Source organism: Chiloscyllium plagiosum, unplaced genomic scaffold (genome assembly GCF_037043375.1).
Source record: "Chiloscyllium plagiosum isolate Xiang-an unplaced genomic scaffold, Cpla_swu_hap1 HiC_scaffold_30, whole genome shotgun sequence".
Classification (NCBI taxonomy): domain Eukaryota; kingdom Metazoa; phylum Chordata; class Chondrichthyes; order Orectolobiformes; family Hemiscylliidae; genus Chiloscyllium; species Chiloscyllium plagiosum.
Window position 1 is genome coordinate 46526599 of NW_028270168.1, and position 19783 is coordinate 46546381.

Here is a 19783-nt window from a genome sequence, read left to right on the forward strand (position 1 = left end):
AGTTAGGCGCAATGTAAATGTAAGTTATTGGTGTTACTGCTTAAATCAGATTGCCATGTGAGATTACACTGTACTGTTGCCTCATCTCTAATGGATAGACATGTGTACTCACATTACTGGATATGCGTGTGTACTCACATTACTGGATAGACATGTGTACTCACATTACTGGATAGACATGTCTATTCACTTTACTGGATAGGCGTGTGTACTCACATCACTGGATAGACATGTGTACTCACATTACTGGATAGGCGTGTGTACTCACATTACTGGATAGACGTGTGTACTCACATCACTGGATAGACATGTGTACTCACATTACTGGATAGGCGTGTGTACTCACATTACTAGATAGACGTGTGTACTCACATTACTGGATAGGCATGTGTACTCACATTACTGGATAGACATGTGTACTCACATTACTGGATAGACATGTGTACTCGAATTACTGGATAGGCATGTGTACTCACATTACTGGATAGACATATGTACTCACATTACTGGATAGGTGTGTGTACTCACATTACTGGATAGGCATGTGCACTCACATTACTGGGTAGACATGTGTACTCACATTACTAGATAGATGTGTGTACTCACATTACTGGATAGACGTGTGTAATCACATTACTGGATAGACATGTGTACTCACATTACTGGATAGGCGTGTGTACTCACATTACTGGATAGGCATGTGTACTCACATTACTGGATAGACATGTGTACTCACATTACTAGATAGACGTGTGTAATCACATTTCTGGATAGACGTGTGTAATCACATTACTGGATAGACATGTGTACTCACATTACTGGAGAGGCATGTGTACTCACATTACTGGATAGACGTGTGTAATCACATTACTGGATAGGCGTGTGTACTCACATTACTGGATAGGCGTGTGTACTCACATTACTAGATAGATGTGTGTACTCACATTACTGGATAGACGTGTGTAATCACATTACTGGATAGACATGTGTACTCACATTACTGGATAGGCGTGTGTACTCACATTACTGGATAGACATGTGTACTCACATTACTGGATAGACGTGTGTACTCACATTACTGGATAGGCGTGTGTACTCACATTACTGGATAGACGTGTGTAATCACATTACTGGATAGACATGTGTACTCACATTACTGGATAGACATGTGTACTCACATTACTGGATAGGCATGTGTACTCACATTACTGGATAGACGTGTGTAATCACATTACTGGATAGACATGTGTACTCACATTACTGGATAGGCATGTGTACTCACATTACTGGATAGACATGTGTACTCACATTACTGGATAGGCATGTGTACTCACATTACTGGATAGACGTGTGTACTCACATTACTGGATAGGCATGTGTACTCACATTACTGGATAGGCATGTGTACTCACATTACTGGATAGACATGTGTACTCACATTACTGGATAGGCATGTGTACTCACATTACTGGATAGGCATGTGTACTCACATTACTGGATAGACGTGTGTAATCACATTACTGGATAGACGTGTGTAATCACATTACTGGATAGGCGTGTGTACTCACATTACTGGATAGACGTGTGTACTCACATTACTGGATAGGCATGTGTACTCACATTATTGGATAGACGTGTGTAATCACATTACTGGATAGACGTGTGTAATCACATTACTGGATAGACGTGTGTAATCACATTACTGGATAGACGTGTGTAATCACATTACTGGATAGACGTGTGTACTCACATTACTGGATAGACGTGTGTACTCACATTACTGGATAGGCATGTGTACTCACATTACTGGATAGACATGTGTAATCACATTACTGGATAGACGTGTGTAATCACATTACTGGATAGACGTGTGTAATCACATTACTGGATAGACGTGTGTACTCACATTACTGGATAGACGTGTGTAATCACATTACTGGATAGACGTGTGTACTCACATTACTGGATAGACGTGTGTAATCACATTACTGGATAGACGTGTGTACTCACATTACTGGATAGGCATGTGTACTCACATTACTGGATAGACGTGTGTAATCACATTACTGGATAGACGTGTGTACTCACATTACTGGATAGACGTGTGTAATCACATTACTGGATAGACGTGTGTACTCACATTACTGGATAGGCATGTGTACTCACATTACTGGATAGGCATGTGTACTCACATTACTGGATAGACGTGTGTAATCACATTACTGGATAGACGTGTGTAATCACATTACTGGATAGACGTGTGTACTCACATTACTGGATAGGCATGTGTACTCACATTACTGGATAGACGTGTGTACTCACAATACTGGATAGACGTGTGTACTCACATTACTGGATAGGCATGTGTACTCACATTACTGGATAGACGTGTGTAATCACATTACTGGATAGACGTGTGTAATCACATTACTGGATAGACGTGTGTACTCACATTACTGGATAGACATGTGCACTCACATTACTGGATAGGCGTGTGTACTCACATTACTGGATAGACGTGTGTACACATTACTGGATAGGCGTGTGTACTCACATTACTGGATAGACGTGTGTACACATTACTGGATAGGCATGTGTACTCACATTACTGGATAGACGTGTGTACTCACATTACTGGATAGACGTGTGTACTCCCATTACTGGATAGGCGTGTGTACTCACATTACTGGATAGACGTTTGTACTCACATTACTGGATAGGCATGTGTACTCACATTACTGGATAGACATGTGTACTCACATTACTGGATAGGCATGTGTACTCACATTACTGGTTGAAGTTGCTGGGTACTTAGCAGGTGACCTCCCCTGGGAGTAACAATGCAGCTTTCAGATATTCTGCTTTACAATAGGGAGCTCCCTCTATCCCAAATGCCCTTGTCATATGGGAGAGACTCTTCAAAGCTTGGGCACTGAATGTGAGTGGCAGAGTTTCAGACCTGTACGATTTGTTTGAGTGAAAGTAAACAGTGTGGGGCTGATGAAAGTCCTCTCAGTCCTGAACCTCTGTAAACACCTACTTTTTTTGTTGCTACTCCTGCGCCACGCATTGATTTCAAAAGCCATGTCGTCATCCAAAAACCTCTCGATGGCCTTGTCCCTCCCATTAGCTCCAAGCTCTTTGATCTACCAGCCCTGCTTTGTATCCTTTTTCCTGTTTTCTTTGCCCTGCTTTTGACAACAAAGTGTTTCACAAATTTGTTCTCACGCTCTGTAACTCCCTCTCTTTCCTATCAGGCTGTGCTCCATCTGAACTCACTCAAAATGCAGATCTTTGAATCTCCTTTTGTTCACCTATTCATTGCTTGGTTTGCTTTCTTTGTTTTGACCTGCACAAAGTGTTTTGTTATGCTGCAGATGCTCCTCTTGCCAAGTTGTGGGTTTTTTTAAGCATTTGAATTCTTCCTCAAGTAACTCAGCACAGGTGTTTATACTGTTGGCTGTGGACACACTTTTTTTTCAGCATTTACAATTGTTGTCTAATACAGGAACATCTTTTTCCATCATAACATCCCCACAGTGTGGAAGCAGGCCACTCAGCCCATCGAGTCCACACTGACCCTCGAAAGAACATCCCACCCAGACCCACCCCCCTATCCTATCCCTGTAACCTTGCATTTCCCAACCTCCACACTACGGGCAATTTAAGCACGAATAGTCCACCTAACCTGAACATCTTTGGATTGTGGGAGGAAACTGGAGCACCCAGAAGAAACTTACACATACACAGGGAGAATGTGCAAGATTCACAAATACAGTCTCCCATGGGTGCCTGGTACTATGAGGCAACAGTGCTAACCACTGAGCCACCCATGAATTGACATCACCCTCCCTACTTAGCTGAGCTTGGAGATCCAAATCCACTGATGAAACAAAGAAGGGTTTTCGAGGATAGTCTTTAAATCCAGTAGTTTCTGACAGCAGGTTTGCAGAATTTATCAGCGTTGTATTTGATTTATTTCAGTGAAGTTCTCATATGGTAACACATGAAAAACAATTACCTTCTCTAATACTAGGATGACATCTCCTTTGCGTAGATTGAGTTCATCTTCTGCCCATGCAGTGTAGTCAAATGCTGCCTTATAGCATTCTGAAAAGGAAGATTACTCCATAAAACAAACCAGACCCTAAAATAATGGATAGAATCTTAATGGCCCTTGCAACGTGGGAACACGGTGAGAGTTCCTAAGGTCAGGGGAAATAGGGCGCACAATGGTAGATTGTCAATGAATTTTACTGATAGCAGGTGAGAGATTGAACAGTCTTCTGGATACAAGGAGCAGGTGAACACATAAAGGCTCCAGTTGAGTATCATTTTATCAAGTCCCTATTATGCTCAAAGGTAATTGCTTCTAAAAATATCTTCCACCTATCCCCATAGGTTTCAGGGCCTCCTCCTTCACCAGTAAATGGCCACCGTTCCTGATGCTGTTGAGGCTCCTAAGCCACCAGCCAGTTGGATTGGCTGTAAAGCAGGACTTCTTCCTGGGTGAGGGGGCGATGTCCAGTTGAATGACCCCCCTCTGAGTGCTCCAGTGGTTGCTGAACATTGCTGGGATGGGGGAATCCCCATGGTTTGATCAATTCTGCCCACTGTGACTAACTTTCCTACTGAGTGGCTGACAAGTAAGGGTCTCAGGTTCTGTTTGATGTCAGGGTTAGATGATCTTGGCCAGGCTGCTAGCGGGACTGTCACAATTGACCTCAGTGTCTATGGTAGGATGGGGCATGGAAATCGGCAAGCCTTTCCCACATGACTATCAGCTGCTGATCTTATTGGAAGGTACACGTGCTGAGTGAGAACAGGACCAGATTGAGACTATGCTGACAACCTACAATGCTCAGTTGTCTGTAATTAGTACCTCAAGGGCAGCGATGTGGGTGTGAAACCTGTCAGAAAACCCGGAGGAAGGGGGAAGAAATGGTGGAAGACCAATATATAGACCAAAATCGACACCAATTGCAGAGGGACCACTGGATGACTGTGTCTCACTTTGAAGGGCTTAGGTTCTAATCACCCTCTACACATTCCCACAAATAAACTCCTGAACTCTGTCTCAGACAAAACCCACCACTTCCCCATTCCATGTCAATGTGTATTGGCATGTCTGTGTGCAACAGACAAAGACCAGCACATGGACCACCTCCCAGCATCTGAGCACCCAATAAATCAAATACTCTGATACAAACCCAGCTGTTGTCTCCCACTTGCAGGTTTCCCAAGGCTTGCACTGGGATGCAATGATCCAAACATTGGGACCTACAAAAAAAAGAACTTTAGCTTCAATAGCAAACATTCTGAAATTAAAAAAAAACTGATTATAAGTTTCTCGTGCCAAATATGAGTCAACCCAGTGGATAGCACTCTCATTTCTGTGTTACAGAGTTGTCCATTCAAGTTCTAGACTCGATTGGTGAGCATAAAATTCAGGCTGATCCTACAGTGTAGTACTGAGGGAGTGCTGCATTGTCAGAGATGCCTGTCTTTTTGGTAAGGTGTTAAACTGAGGCCCATTGGATGAATGTAAAATATTCTATTGTAATATTTTTAAGAACTGTGCTCCTTCTCTTGATGCCCTGTGAACTGATTATCCCTCAAACAACTTGACTATAAACAGAAAGTAATAAGCAGGTTAGACTAAGGAGAGCCAATGGATGTTATCTACCTGGATGTCAAGAAGGCCTTTGACAAGGTGCCGCACAGAAGGCTACTGAGTAAGATGAGGGCCCATAGTGTTAGAGGCAAGGTGCTAGCATAGAGTCATAGAGATGTACAGCGTGGAAACAGACCCTTCGTCCAACCCATGCTGATCAGATATCCCAACCCAATCTAGTCCCACCTGCCAGCACCTGGCCCATATCCCTCCAAACCCTTCCTATTCATATACCCATCCAAATGCCTTTTAAATGTTGCAATTGTACCAGCCTCCATCACATCCTCTGGCAGCTCATTCCATACACGTACCACCCTCTGCATGAAAAAGTTGCCCTTTAGGTCTCTTTTATATCTTTCCCATCTCACCCTAAACCTATGCCCTGTAGTTCTAGACTTTGCCTATTTACCCTATCCATGCCCCTCATAATTTTGTAAACCTCTACAAGGTCACTCCTCAGCCTCCGACGCTCCAGGGAAAACAGCCCTAGCCTGCTCAGCCTCCCCCTGTAGCTCAGATCCTCCAACCCTGGCAACATCCTTGTAAACTTTTCTGAACCTTTCAAGTTTCACAACATCTTTCCAATAGGAAGGAGACCAGAATTGCATGCAATATTCCAACAGTGGCCTGACCAATGTCCTGTACAGCCGCAACATGACCTCCCAACTCCTATACTCAATACTTTGACCAATAAAGGAAAGCATACCAAACGCCGCCATCACTATCCTATCTACCTGCGACTCCACTTTCAAGGAGCTATGAACCTGCACTCCAAGGTCTATTTGTTCAGCAACACTCCCTAGGACCTTACCACCAAGTGTATAAGTCCTGCTAAGATTTGCTTTCCCAAAATGCAGCGCCTCACATTTATCTGAATTAAACTCCATCTGCCACTTCTCAGCCCATTTGCCCACCTGGTCCAGATCCTATTGTAATCTGAGGTAACCCTCTTTGCTGTCCACTACACCTCCAATTTTGGTGTAATCTGCAAACTTACTAACTGTACCTCTTATGCTCACATCCAAATCATTTATTAAATGACAAAATGTAGAGGGCCCAGCACCGATCCTTGTGGCACTCCACTGGTCACAGGCCTCCAGTCTGAAAAACAACCCTCCACCACCACCCTCTGTCTTCTACCTTTGAGCCAGTTCTGTATCCAAATGGCTAGTTCTCCCTGCATTCCACGAGATCTAACCTTGCTAATTAGTCTCCCATGGGGAACCTTGTCGAACGCCTTACTGAAGTCCATATAGATCACATCCACAGCTCTGCCCTCATCAATCTTCTTTGTTAATTCTTCAAAAAACTCAATCAAGTTTGTGAGACATGATTTCTCACACACAGAGCCATGTTGACTATCCCGAATCAGTCCTTGCCTTTCCAAATACATGTACATCCTGTCCCTTACGATTCCCTCCAACAATTTGCCCACCACCGAGGTCAGGCTCACCGGTCTATAGTTCCCTGGCTTGTCTTTATCGCCCTTCTTAAACAGCGGCACCACGTTTGCCAAACTCCAGTCTTTCGGCACCTCACCTGTGACTATCGATGATACAAATATCTCAGCAAGAGGCCCAGCAATCACTTCTCTAGCTTCCCACAGAGTTCTCGGGTACACCTGATCAGGTCCTGGAGATTTAGCCACTTTTAACCGTTTCAAGACATCCAGCACTTCCTCCTCTGTAATCTGGACATTTTGCAAGATGTCACCATCTATTTCCCTACAGTCTATATCTTCTATATCCTTTTCCACAGTAAATACTGATGCAAAATATTCATTTAGTATCTCCCCCATTTTCTGTGGCTCCACACAAAGATCACCTTGCTGATCTTTGAGGGGCCCTATTCTCTCCCTAGTTACCCTTTTGTCCTTAACATATTTGTAAAAACTCTTTGGATTCTCCTTAATTCTATTTGCCAAAGCTATCTCATGTCCCCATTTTGCCCTCCTGATTTCCCTCTTAAGTATACTCCTACTTTCTTTATACTCTTCTAAGGATTCACTCGATCTATCCTGTCTGTACCTGACATATGCTTCTTTATTTTTCTTAACCAAACCCTCCATTTCTTTAGTCATCCAGCATTCCCTATACCTACCAGCCTTCCCTTTCACCCTGACAGGAATATACTTTCTCTGGATTCTTGTTATCTCATTTCTGAAGGCTTCCCATTTTCCAGCCGTCTCTTTACCTGTAAACATCTGCCTCCAATCAGCTTTCGAAAGTTCTTGCCAAATACTGTCAAAATTAGCCTTTCTTCAATTTAGAACTTCAACTTTTAGATCTGGTCTATCCTTTTCCATCACTACTTTAAAGCAAATAGAATTATGGTTGCTCGCCCCAAAGTGCTCCCGCACTGACACCTCAGTCACCTGCCCTGCTTTATTTCCCGTGAGTAGGTCAAGCTTTACACCTTCTCGAGTAGGTACATCCACATACTGAATCAGAAAATTGTCTTGTACACACTTAAGAAATTCCTCTCAGTTCCACCCAAATAACTTCCCTGGATGTATTTCCGGGAATATCCTCCCTCAGCACAGCTGTAATGCTATCCCTTATCAAAAATACCACTCCCCCTCCTCTCTTGCCTCCCTTTCTATCCTTCCTGTAGCATTTATATCCTGGAACATTCAGTCCTGCCCATCCCTGAGCCATGTTTCCGTAATTGCTATGATATCCCAGTCCCATGTTGCTAATCATGCCTTGAGTTCATCTGCCTTCCCTGTTAGGCCCCTTGCATTGAAATAAATGCAGTTTAATTTATTAGTCCTACCTTGTCCCTGCCTGCTCTGACTGTTTGACTCACTTCTGTTCTCAGCTGTGCTCGTCTCAGATCGATCTCTTTCCTCACTATCTCCCTGGGTCCCCTCCCCCCCCCCCCCCCCCCCCCCCACCTTACTTGTTTAAATCCTCCCAAGCAGTTGTAGCAAATTGGAAAGTCCTATTCCAATTTAGGTGCAATCTGTCCTTCTTGTACAGGTCACTTCTACCCCAAAAGAGATTCCAATGATCCAAAAATGTGAATTATTTTCCCATACACCAGCTCCTCAGCCATGCATTCATCTGCTCTATCCTCTTGTTCCTGCCCTCACTAGCTCATAGCACTGGGAGTAATCCAGATATTACTACCCTTGAGGACCTCCTTTTTAAATTTCTGCCTAACTCTCTGTAATCTCCCTTCAGAATCTCAACCTTTTCCCTTCCTATATCATTGGTTCCAATGTGGACAATGATCCCTTGCTGGCCCCTCTCCCCCATGAGAACATTCTGCACCCTCTCTGAGACATCCTTGATCCTGGCACCAGGGAAACAACACACCATTCTACTTTTTCTCTGTTGGCCATAGAAACATCTGTCTGTACCTCTGACTACAGAATCCCCTAACACAATTGATCTCTTGGAAGCCGACATACCCCTCGTTGCATTAGAGCATGGATAGAAGAAAGCAGAGAATGGAAATGGAAGCTGGTGACAAGTGGTGTTCCACAAAGGTCAGTGTTGGGACCACAACTTTTCACTTTATACATTAATGATCTAGGTGAAGGTACTGAGGGCATTCCGGCTACATTTGCAGACAATACCAAGATAGCTCTAGGGGCAGGTAATATAGAGGAATGGGGAGGCTGCAGAAGGATTTGGACAGGTTAGGAGAGTGGGCAAAGAAGTGCCAGATAAAGTACAACGTGGAAAAGTGTGAGGTCATGCACTTTGGTAGGAAGAATAGAGGCAGGGACAATTTTCTAAATGGAGAGAAAATTCAGAAGTCCGAAGTGCAAAATACCTAGGAGTTCGAGTTTGGGACTCTCTCAAGGTAAACTTACAGGTTGAGTCAGTAGTTAGGAAGGCAAATGCAATGATGGCATTTATTTTGAGAGGACTTGAAAATAAAAGTAGGGATAGACCTCTGAGGCTCTATAAGGCTCTGGTCAGGCCACATTTGGAGAACCGTGCACTGTTTTGGGCCCCATTTCTGAGGAAGGATGTACTGGTCCTAGAACAGATTCAGAAGAGGTTCATGAGAATGGTGCCAGGAATGATAACCTTAGCATATGAGCAACATTTAAGCACTCTAGATCTATACTTGTTGGAGTTTAGAAGGATAAGGGGGGGATCTAATTGAGACATACAGAATACAAATAGTCTGCTCAGAGTAAATGTTGGGAAGATGTTTCCATTGGTAGGAGAGTCTAGGACTAGAGAGCACAGCCTTAGATTAAAGGGAAGACCTTTTAGAATGGAGATAAGGAGAAACCTCTTCAGCCAGAGAGTGGGGAATCCATGGAATTCACTGCCACAGAAGGCTGTGGAGGCCAGGTCATTGAGTATATTTAAAACAGAGATAGATAGGTTCTTGATTGTCAAGGGGATCAAGGGTTATGGGGAGAAAGTGGGGAAAATGGGGTTGAGAAACCTATCAGCCATGATTGGATGGCGGAACAGACTCGCTGGGCTGAAAGGCCTAGTTTCTGCTGCTATGTCTTATGGTCGTATGAGGACATTTTTACCTTGATCTTTGGACAAAATGGTTCTGTCGATCCGTCAGCAGTTCAACTATATTTCAAAAGTAATTCATCAACTGTACAGTACTTTGGAATATTGCGAAGTTGCAAAAGGTACAAGTTATTACAAAGTCATTTCGGTGTCCTCATATTCTGAGGGAACGTTTTCCATGAAGAGATATAGGTGTTAAAGAAAATGACAACACAATAGAAATGATTCTCTGATAATGCTCCTTTCTCAGTGAGTCTTTAGAACATGAACCTAATAAATGTGTTTCTCCATAATATTTCCGTGTTCATTCTGTTGTGTAGTGGCAGACATCAATCCTGAATTATACATTACTTTTTCACATTTCTTTGACACACCATCAGTCTTAAACATTTCTCACTCTTTGCCACTTGATAGTTCACACCTTCACTATTGTTCAAAGAGAAATAGTCTAAGCTTTTCGTCTTGCACTCATCAGGATTAACACAAGAATGCCAAATTTCAAAGGCAGCAACAATTGCATGAGGGAAAGAGTGCTGACTGGTTGGCATATCCAGTTTGATTGGTTCCAGCATATCCTTGATGTATCCTACTTCAGCATCAAGCATGCCCAGTGAGCAATTGGCTCGGGCCCATTTACAAGGTCATTTATGACTTCAATCTTGTAGCAGATGGGGCTGTAGGATTCCCAACCAGCAAAGGTAGGATGCAGTAGATTATAACACATTGGTTTCTCAACTAGCATGCTGGTGGGTAGTGTGATACATTAATCACTTGATGGCTCAGTGGTTATCCCTGCTGCCTCACAGCACCAGGGACCCAGGTTCAATTCCAGTCTCGGGCGACTGTCTGTGTGAAGTTTGCACATTCTCCCCGTGTCTGCATGGGTTTCCTCTGAGTGCTCAGGTTTCCTCCCAGAGTCCAAAACGCACAGGTGATTTAGCCATGAGAAATGCAGGGTTCCAGGGATATGGAGGGGTGGGGGGTCTGAGTGGGATGCTCTTAGGATGGTCAATGTGGACTCAATGAGCCAAATGGTCTGCCTCCACATTGTAGGGGTTCTATGAGTTTCAGTGCCAGGACACCTTAGTAACCAGTGATTTAATATCATACATGTCCCTTCAACTGTCCACAACAGACAGAAATACTGACCATACTCAAATAAACTGCACTTGCAAAACTCAGAACATAATGTCTCATGTTAGATGTGCTTCTGCAATTGGATAGCATTCATTGAACAATCCTGAGTAGGCTAAAAAAAACAGTAACGACTAGTTGAATACTATCAGTTGAGTTGTAAGGTGGTACACCTATCCTTGCTAGTGGCTACATACGTTCACATGAAAGGACCTGCCATGTGCAGACAAAATGAATACATCGAGGCATTGCATTTTTTTTTGAATACAGGAAAGCATGTGGGACAATAGCTCCTGAGGGCATTCGCCTGGCAACATCTCAACAAACCAAATCGAACCTGTTAACTATTTAGCATTTTTTTTTTCGCATGCAGTAGAAATTGTTGTTCCCTTTGGCATTCTTGTGCCTGTGCCAATGAGTGCAAGACGCAAGACTTCAGCAGCATGGACCCTTTATTTTAGCCATTTCTCAGTCAGGTATAACAGGGAGTGAATACAATGTGCTGTCTTTGGAATCTGGTGCAAAGAAACCCTGGTTCTCAGCTCTTCCTTTAATAGTTGGGATTAGAAATTGAGATTTCTCAATGCTCAGGTACAATTTCTGGATCACTAGAAACCTCCATTGTGGTTGTTTCATAAGTTGGACTCTGGTTGACACTAGGCCATGGATTCACTCCAAGCCTCAGTCCACAGGCTCCATTCACACTACACAACTTGCAGACACTGCTATGTTACCAAGGTCCAATTGTAATATTTTAAGGATAGATGAATGGCTCCTTGATTGTTTTGTAGTAAGTACATATTGACAGGTTAATATGTTGGCATCATTAGAATATTTGAGATTTGTCTGTTGGATACATCACAGCCAAACTGTGAAAGCTTTGGGGTCCGTCTACCTGTCACTGTTCACGGAAGGAGCAGATTGACAGAAGCTGACTCCAACACTGAGAGTGCTTTTGCATCTCCTCATCACAAAGACTGTTTCTGTTTTACCTGGATGTCTGAGCTTGGCTTGCTTTCATTCAGGACACCAAAATCTAAGGGAAGAAAGGTAATGGTAAGAAATGACGTGAAACTGGAGCATGAACATCTTCCCTTTGCTGTTCCTAACAGAACCTGGCAGTTGTTACTAAAGCTCTTTCCCCCAACACTAAATACTCACAGAGAGAGGTACTTACTGAAACACAACATTAAGATTAATTTAGGATATCTGGTTGGCATAGACAAGTTGGACAGAAGAGTCTGTTTCTGTGCTGTACATCTTGATGACTCTATGACTCTAGTTAGAATCCTGCATTACATTTATATTGTTTTACCCTCTCCTTTCGTCTGGGTAGTGCTCCGCTAAACATTTTGCATTTGAAACTCCAATTAAATTAACCTCTATTCTCTGCTTTCTTCCACCCCTCGTATCATTACTGTAATTATTCCACTGGTTGTGCACATTCCTGTCTCAGCATCAGCACGTCATTGATTCCATAAGCCAGTAACGTAGACTGTTCACCCAGTGCAATCCCATAGTGTTGGAGGCTTCTTACTGCGATGATAAGTCAAGATATTTTTGGTTGCCTAATACCGTCTAATCAATTTAAATGCAACAATGTAAGTATTATTGCATTAAGAGCTGGATATACTAACAATTCTTTAGATTAGATTCCCTGCAGTGTGGAAACAGGCCCTTCGGCCCAACAAGTCCCCACCGACCCTCCGAAGAGCAACCCACCCCAGACCTATTTCGCTCTGACTAATGCTCCTAACACTACGGGCAATTTAGCATGGCCAATTCACCCTAACCTGCACATCTTTGGACTGTGGGAGGAAACCGGAACACCCAGAGGAAACCCACGCAGACACAGGGAGAATGTGCAAACTCCACACAGACAGTCACCCGAGACTGGAATCGAACCTGGTGCTGTGAGGCAGCAGTGCTAACCACTGAGCCACCATGCCTCCCATTTTTTTTAAATCAAAGATGTGCAGGTCAGGGAAATCAAATAATCCTGTGGACCAGGATGAAACCACCTGATTGACTGTCATGTGCAATCCAGGAGAAGCACATTAGAGTCAAGATGCATACATTGTTATCTTAGTTGTCTAGGTTAGCCAATTGTTAACACAGAAAGCTGAGGGGGATAGGGCAGCAGAGGAGGGGAGGGATAAGGTCAGATATTAAACTTTGTTTTTCTCTTTCACTGGAAAAGGTTGGGGTTTTAATGCCTGTAACAGTGAGGGAGACAGAATAACCTCAGTTAATTTGCAACTAGAAGCTCTAAGTTGAGATACGAATTTATACCGTTCATAATAAAGAGTTAATGGTGATTAGCTTAGGGACTGCTATTTGTTAAGTCTTACAAGAGAAGAATGGTAAATATGTTTCCTATGGTACAAGGAGCAGTAAAGGTTAGATATACGTTTCTGGAAAAGTCTGAATTGAGTTAAATTATTATTAAATTAAATTACAATCAATTGTTATACAAAATGATTTAGTTTGTAGATTCAGTATCTACTTTGCCACAGAATTCTGTGAATTTTACCTCCTAAAGGTAAAGGAAATTCATGCGGCAATCTCAACACAATCCAATAACCGAATACGGGATCATATTGTTCCATCCTCTGCATCATTCTCCTACTTAACAAGGTCAGATAGAGTGATCAGGATCCACTGACAGGAGTGACAGTCAATGTCATACATTTGATAATATTGACAGCATGGACTGAACCTTCTAACACTTGGATTTATTGGATACAATAAATTGAAGATTCATACCAGACTCAGTAGCGAAGCCTCGGGCCTTCCCATCTGTGTTGTCCATTTCTAATACAAAATTAGATGGGAAGCCCCCAGTCTGTCCATTCTTTCTTCCTATCCACCAACCATCTTCAATCTGAAAGGCAAGCAATTTTTAAAATTAGCTTGGCATGGTGCCATGATGGAGCAAGTCTCCATTTAATGTTATGAGAAGTTTTGATGTAATAGATTGTCAGAATCTAATTGGCAGGTAGATCTGTAAACACAGCCACAGATTAGCAATAAAGACAAGAAGAAGACGAGGAGAACTTTTTCTTCAATGTAGTGAGTCTTTATGATCAGGAACACAGTGCATTCTCGCCATCCCACATACAATTAACAATCAGTCAGTGAGGATAGAACAGGAACACCTTTCAAGAAACATGTGGCTAGATTAATTTTTAATTTACACATAATCTGTCCTTTGAATTGGATATCATAGATTATATAAACTTCCCCACTTGAGACTCCAGGCTTGGTTGACTGTTAACAATTAGGGACAGGCAATAAATGCTGGCCTAGCCAATGATGCCCACATCCCATGAATGAAGAAAGCTCTTGCAAAATTTGCAGGAAGACAATGGAGGTGGGCGAATTGGATCTTTCAATGAGCCAGTATAAGCACAGTGGGCCCAATGGCCATCTTCTGTGTGTATGATCATAAGGGCTTTACCTCACTGTGAGCAAAATTTCCCCATGTTTCATTGATCTCTCCTCAGGATATCTGACACATATTCAAACATTACTCCTTAGCTTCACAATGGGGTGGTATTTCCCTGAACCACACCAGTCCATATTGTTCCCTGTCATTTTTCACGGATTCCAAAGTCCATGAGCAGCAGTGGCTTCTGGATCCAGATGTCAGTGTGTCGGCACGCTGATCAGATTGCGTGGAACCGTTAAGTCTTAGAGGAAACGTTAGTTTAGAAAGGGGGCAGTTCAGCACCTGATTACACTGCCTCCGAGTGCAACAAAAGCCCTGAAGCAAATTGTGAGTGAGGCTCCTTCAACTTTAATGCAAATTCACTTAATGGATATATTTTTTAATAAATATTACCTAATTCAGTTTGTGCCAATTTCCCTCCTCCCTCCAGCCCCCAGAAGACATTCTAAACTAACGTTTCCTCTAAGACTTAACGGTTCCACGCAATCTGATCAGCGTGCCGACACACTGACATCTGGATCCAGAAGCCACTGCTGCTCATGGACTTTGGAATCCGTGAAAAATGACAGGGAATGTGACCCTCGCACCAGGCAGGCAACATAACCTTCAGGGTTCATACTGTCTGCTGGAGGGAACAGTATCTGTCCCCATACTATACTGTCCCCTTAACAGACATAACACGATAGACAGAATCACCATGGAGTCTGGTGAAGATAATAATGTTCAAGCGCTATTTGAAAGGGGATCTTACCTCATCGAGGATCTCAATGACATCTCCCAGGTTGAGTTCCAGGTCTTCTGCTTTTACAGGGCTGTAGGAAATGAGCACCTCACACCATCTCTGCTTCTTCTTCTTTACAATTGGCTCTGTAATCACACACATGGCTGTTAGGGTTCCCTCGGTTTGAAGGATTAGAAATGCTGTTTCAGTCAGCCGTCACCCTCCCATTCTCTCATCTCTGCAACTGTATATCCTTACTGGGATACAGCCCCAGAAGCCCTCTAGGGCATTCTTATGATTGAATCTAAATTCTGACTTCATCATAAAATGCCTACAGTGTGGATGCAGGCCATTTGGCCCACTGAGACTATACAAACCCTCTGAAGATATTCCCACCCAGACCCACCCATCCCTGTAACTCTGCATTTCCCACAGCTAATCCATGTAGCCTGCACATGCCTGGACACTATGGGCAATTTAGCATGGCCAATCCACCTAACTTCCACATGTTTGGACTGTCAGAAGAAATGGAGCATCCAGAGGAAACCCACACAGACACAGGGAGAACATGCAACTCCGCACAGACAGTCACCCGAGGGTGGATTTGAACTTAGGTCTTTGGTACTGAGGCAGCAGGTTTAACCACTGAGCCACCATGCCACCAAATTATGAATGACTTCTATCCAAGTCTTTTGGCAACGTAAGAAACCACAATGCAATGTTTCAAAACCTTCCAAAGCAAAGTCATTTCTCATTATTGAATTGATCTCATCCTTTATTTTCAGAGCTACCCCACCACCATATTAGCTACACACACCTTTCTACTAATTTCCAATCAATCCTGGGTGCCATAGCTGAATCTGGCCAATTCTAACAAATGTCTGCTGTCTCAGAGATCGACTAACCCAGAACAAACCAGGCACTGGACCCATCATTTCTCTCCCCCATTTGCTTCAGTGCCACAATTGTTATAATTGGCATTACTCTTTCCAAGATTCCCAGGATGGCTGCTTATCAGCACAGTGGATAGTTCTTTTGACGCTTGACTCAAGTCTCGATTATGAATAATGGTCAATAATTTGTTATTGCATCTGTCTTCCAGCCTACTGCTCTTACTTGATGTCTATATGCCCGTTGGTATCATTGGTGTGGATGAATGCTATTAAAAACTATTTATCCAAATAAAGGATCAACACTGGCACAAACTGTTTCTGTGTTGAAATCTCAATGTGTCTGCAACTGTCCGTCTCGCTGCCCGTCTGTGTCCCAGCTGGTGTCTGCCTGTACTGGTTAGTACTTCCATACTCTCCATCAGGGCTAATATTCTGCGCTAGGTCTGATCAGTGACACAGACCACTTTAAGAGGAATGGAGTAAAATATTTGGTTGAAAAACTGAAAATGTCTCGTGATGTTGGCTCCTGTAAATTTTGAATAATCAAGTTATTATGGTCACAAAGATATGGAGAAAAGTGAATCATTTCCGACGTATCGCAGACCTAAATTCTCCAAGCATCAGTAGCCTGTCTAAATACGAAAGACGATCCTTAAACCTCCAACTCTGAAGGAATCGGGCAGAGTCACTGCATGGCCACACAATCCCTATGTACTGCAGCCAGAAAAAGAGGATATTTTATCCCACATGACAAATGGTCCTTTGGGAGAATTGACAAGTGAAATGAGGAAAGTGTAGGAATGACAGAAGGAGATAGACAAGTTGGTAGAGTGGCCAGATAGATGGCAGGTGAATTTCAATGCAGATAAATGTGAGGCAATACAAAGAACATGGAGGGACAGTATTAATGGTGGGGGTGGGGGTGGCAGAGAGAATGGATTATTGTTAGATTGTTAATCCAGTGACCCCAGATAATGAATGGGGACTCGGGTTCAAATCCCACACATGGCAGATGGTGGAATTGGAATTCAATAAATGTCCAGGATTAAGAGTCTAATTATGACCATTGTTGGAAAAACCCATCTGGTTCACTAATGTCCTTGAGGGAAGGAAACTGCCATCCTTACCTGGTCTGGCCTACATGTGACTCCAGGCCCACAACAAGGTGGTTGACTCTTAATTGCAATTAGGGATGCGTAATAAATGCTGGCCTAGCCAGCGACACCCTCATCCTGTGTATGAACAAAAAAGGTAAAGGGCACTATTTGAACCATTATGCAGACCCAGATGACAAGAAAAACAGAAAATCTTGGAAGTCAATATACAGCTCATACAGGAGCTCCATTTTGAACTATACAGGATGAGTGAGAGTAGTATTTGCAGTGCTATTGATCTTTTGTTCCGGAGAGTCCTGGGTGTAGATGTGCATAACTCATTTAAGGTAACCATACAGGTCAAGAGATCTGTCAACAGTGAATAGGATATTCAAGTTCCATTAATTGGGGCGCAGTTCAAGAGCAGAGATTTTCTGATGATCTTACAATGGCTAGACTTCATCGAGACTATTGTGTACTACTCTGGGTTACACGCTATCAGAAGAACGTGAATGCAGTGGAGAGAGTTCAAAACAGTCTTAGCAGATGGGTTCCAGGATTGAGACCTTGCAGTTACGTGGAAAAATTGGAAAATTGGGACTGTTACCCTTGGAGAATGGAAAGTGAAGAGGAGATTTGAATGTGTTCTTCAAAATCATGACAAGTCTGAACAGAGTAGAGAGGGACAACTGTTCCTATTTGCAAAAGAATTGAGAACCAGAGATGACAGTTTTAAAAGTGTACCACAACAAAAGCAAATGTGAATTGAGAAAACAAACATTTCACACAGCAAATGGCTCAGGTCTGGAACACGCAGGCTGGTGATGTGCTGGACGCATTCAGGAGGGCAGTGGATGATGAGTTAAATCAAAACAATAAGCAAGGTTAAAGGGAAGAGACAGAGGTTGGCATTAAGTTAAAACACTCAGAGGGCCAGACCAGACACAATGGGCCAAATGTCCTCATTTCACATTCTTACAATTCTGTGATTCTGTGACTGTTGGTTTCCCTGGGTTATCTGAACCAAAATGAGAAATCTAGTTGTCAGAAAGGAATAAAACATGTGTGTAGCGGCCTGGGAATAAAAATCAATGCTTCCAAAATCTTGAGAATGATGAGCACAGAGACAACAGGAAGCTCATCACCAGGTTATGTATTCATTTATTGACATTGATTGAGCACAGACAAAGATCCGTATCTCGTGTTCCCATTGGCAATGGCACCTTACTGGATAGATCTGATTCCCTCATTAGATCCAACCCATTGTCAGAGATTCCCCTCAATGGATCAATCCCATTGTCATTGAACCACTTCACCAGATCTATTCAATTTGTCATTGATTCTCTTCACTAGATCCATACAATTTTCAATGATTCACTTCATTAGATCTATTCGATTGCCATTGATTCACATCAATAGATCCATCCGATCATCAGTGATTCATTTCACAAGATCTATCCAATTGTCAGTGGTTCCCCTCACTGGATCCACCCGAATGTCAGTGGTTCCCCTCACTGGATCCACCTGATTGTCAGTGATTCCCCTCACTGGATCCATCCAATTGTTAGTGATACACCTCACTGGATCCACCTGTTAGTGATTCCCCTCACTGGATCCACCCGAATGTCAGTGATTCCCCTCACTGGATCCACCTGTTAGTGATTCCCCTCACTGGATCCATCTGAATGTCAGTGATTCCCCTCACTGGACCTATCACATTGACAAGGAAAGACCTCACCATAGGAACATAGGAACAGGAGTAGTTCATTCAGCCCATCAAACCTGCTGGCCATTCAACACAATCATGGCTGATTGAATATTTCTATGCCTTTTTCTCACCCTATCCCACAATTCTGTATACCACTGGCAATCAGAAATCCAACAATCTCTTCCACAAACATACCAAAGACTAATCCTCCTCAGACCTGTGTGGTAGGTAAATAGAATATTCAGAACGTTCTGAGGAAAAACAAAATTCTTCTCTGATCTAAGTGGCATTCCACTTTGTATATTTTGCCCCTAGTTCTAGACATCCCTACGATGAGGAACATTATATCTCCACCTATCCTGTCTATCCCTTCAAGTATTTTGTAAGTACAATGCAACTAGCTCTTATTCTTCGAAAATCAAAAGGATTGCAAGATATTTGCCCAATCTCTCTTCACAGGGAAGTCCTGTCATCTTGGTCTAATAACTTCCCTTGAAGGCAATAATACTTGTCCTGAGATAAGGAGACCAAAACTGCACACACTACTCCAGGTGAACCAAACTCTGAAACAAGACCTCCCTGCTCCTATACTCGAAACCCCGTGCAATAAAGGTA

At 42.9% G+C, this 19783-nt stretch overlaps 1 protein-coding gene across 4 annotated transcripts in view; it reads right to left on the bottom strand.

Annotated features, from left to right (window-relative positions):
- Positions 1 to 19783, bottom strand: part of mnmip1 (manchette microtubule inner protein 1) — a 131946-nt gene that overhangs the window by 69096 nt on the left and 43067 nt on the right. For all 4 annotated transcript variants that reach the window (XM_087976917.1, XM_087976914.1, XM_087976913.1 and 1 more), the window contains 5 exons: positions 15504 to 15619; positions 14068 to 14185; positions 12294 to 12337; positions 5211 to 5280; positions 4022 to 4110 (listed from right to left, as the gene is read on the bottom strand). In XM_087976917.1, coding sequence (XP_087833043.1) covers positions 4022 to 4110; positions 5211 to 5280; positions 12294 to 12337; positions 14068 to 14185; positions 15504 to 15619 — 437 coding nt within the window. The remainder of the gene's footprint in view (positions 1 to 4021; positions 4111 to 5210; positions 5281 to 12293; positions 12338 to 14067; positions 14186 to 15503; positions 15620 to 19783) is intronic.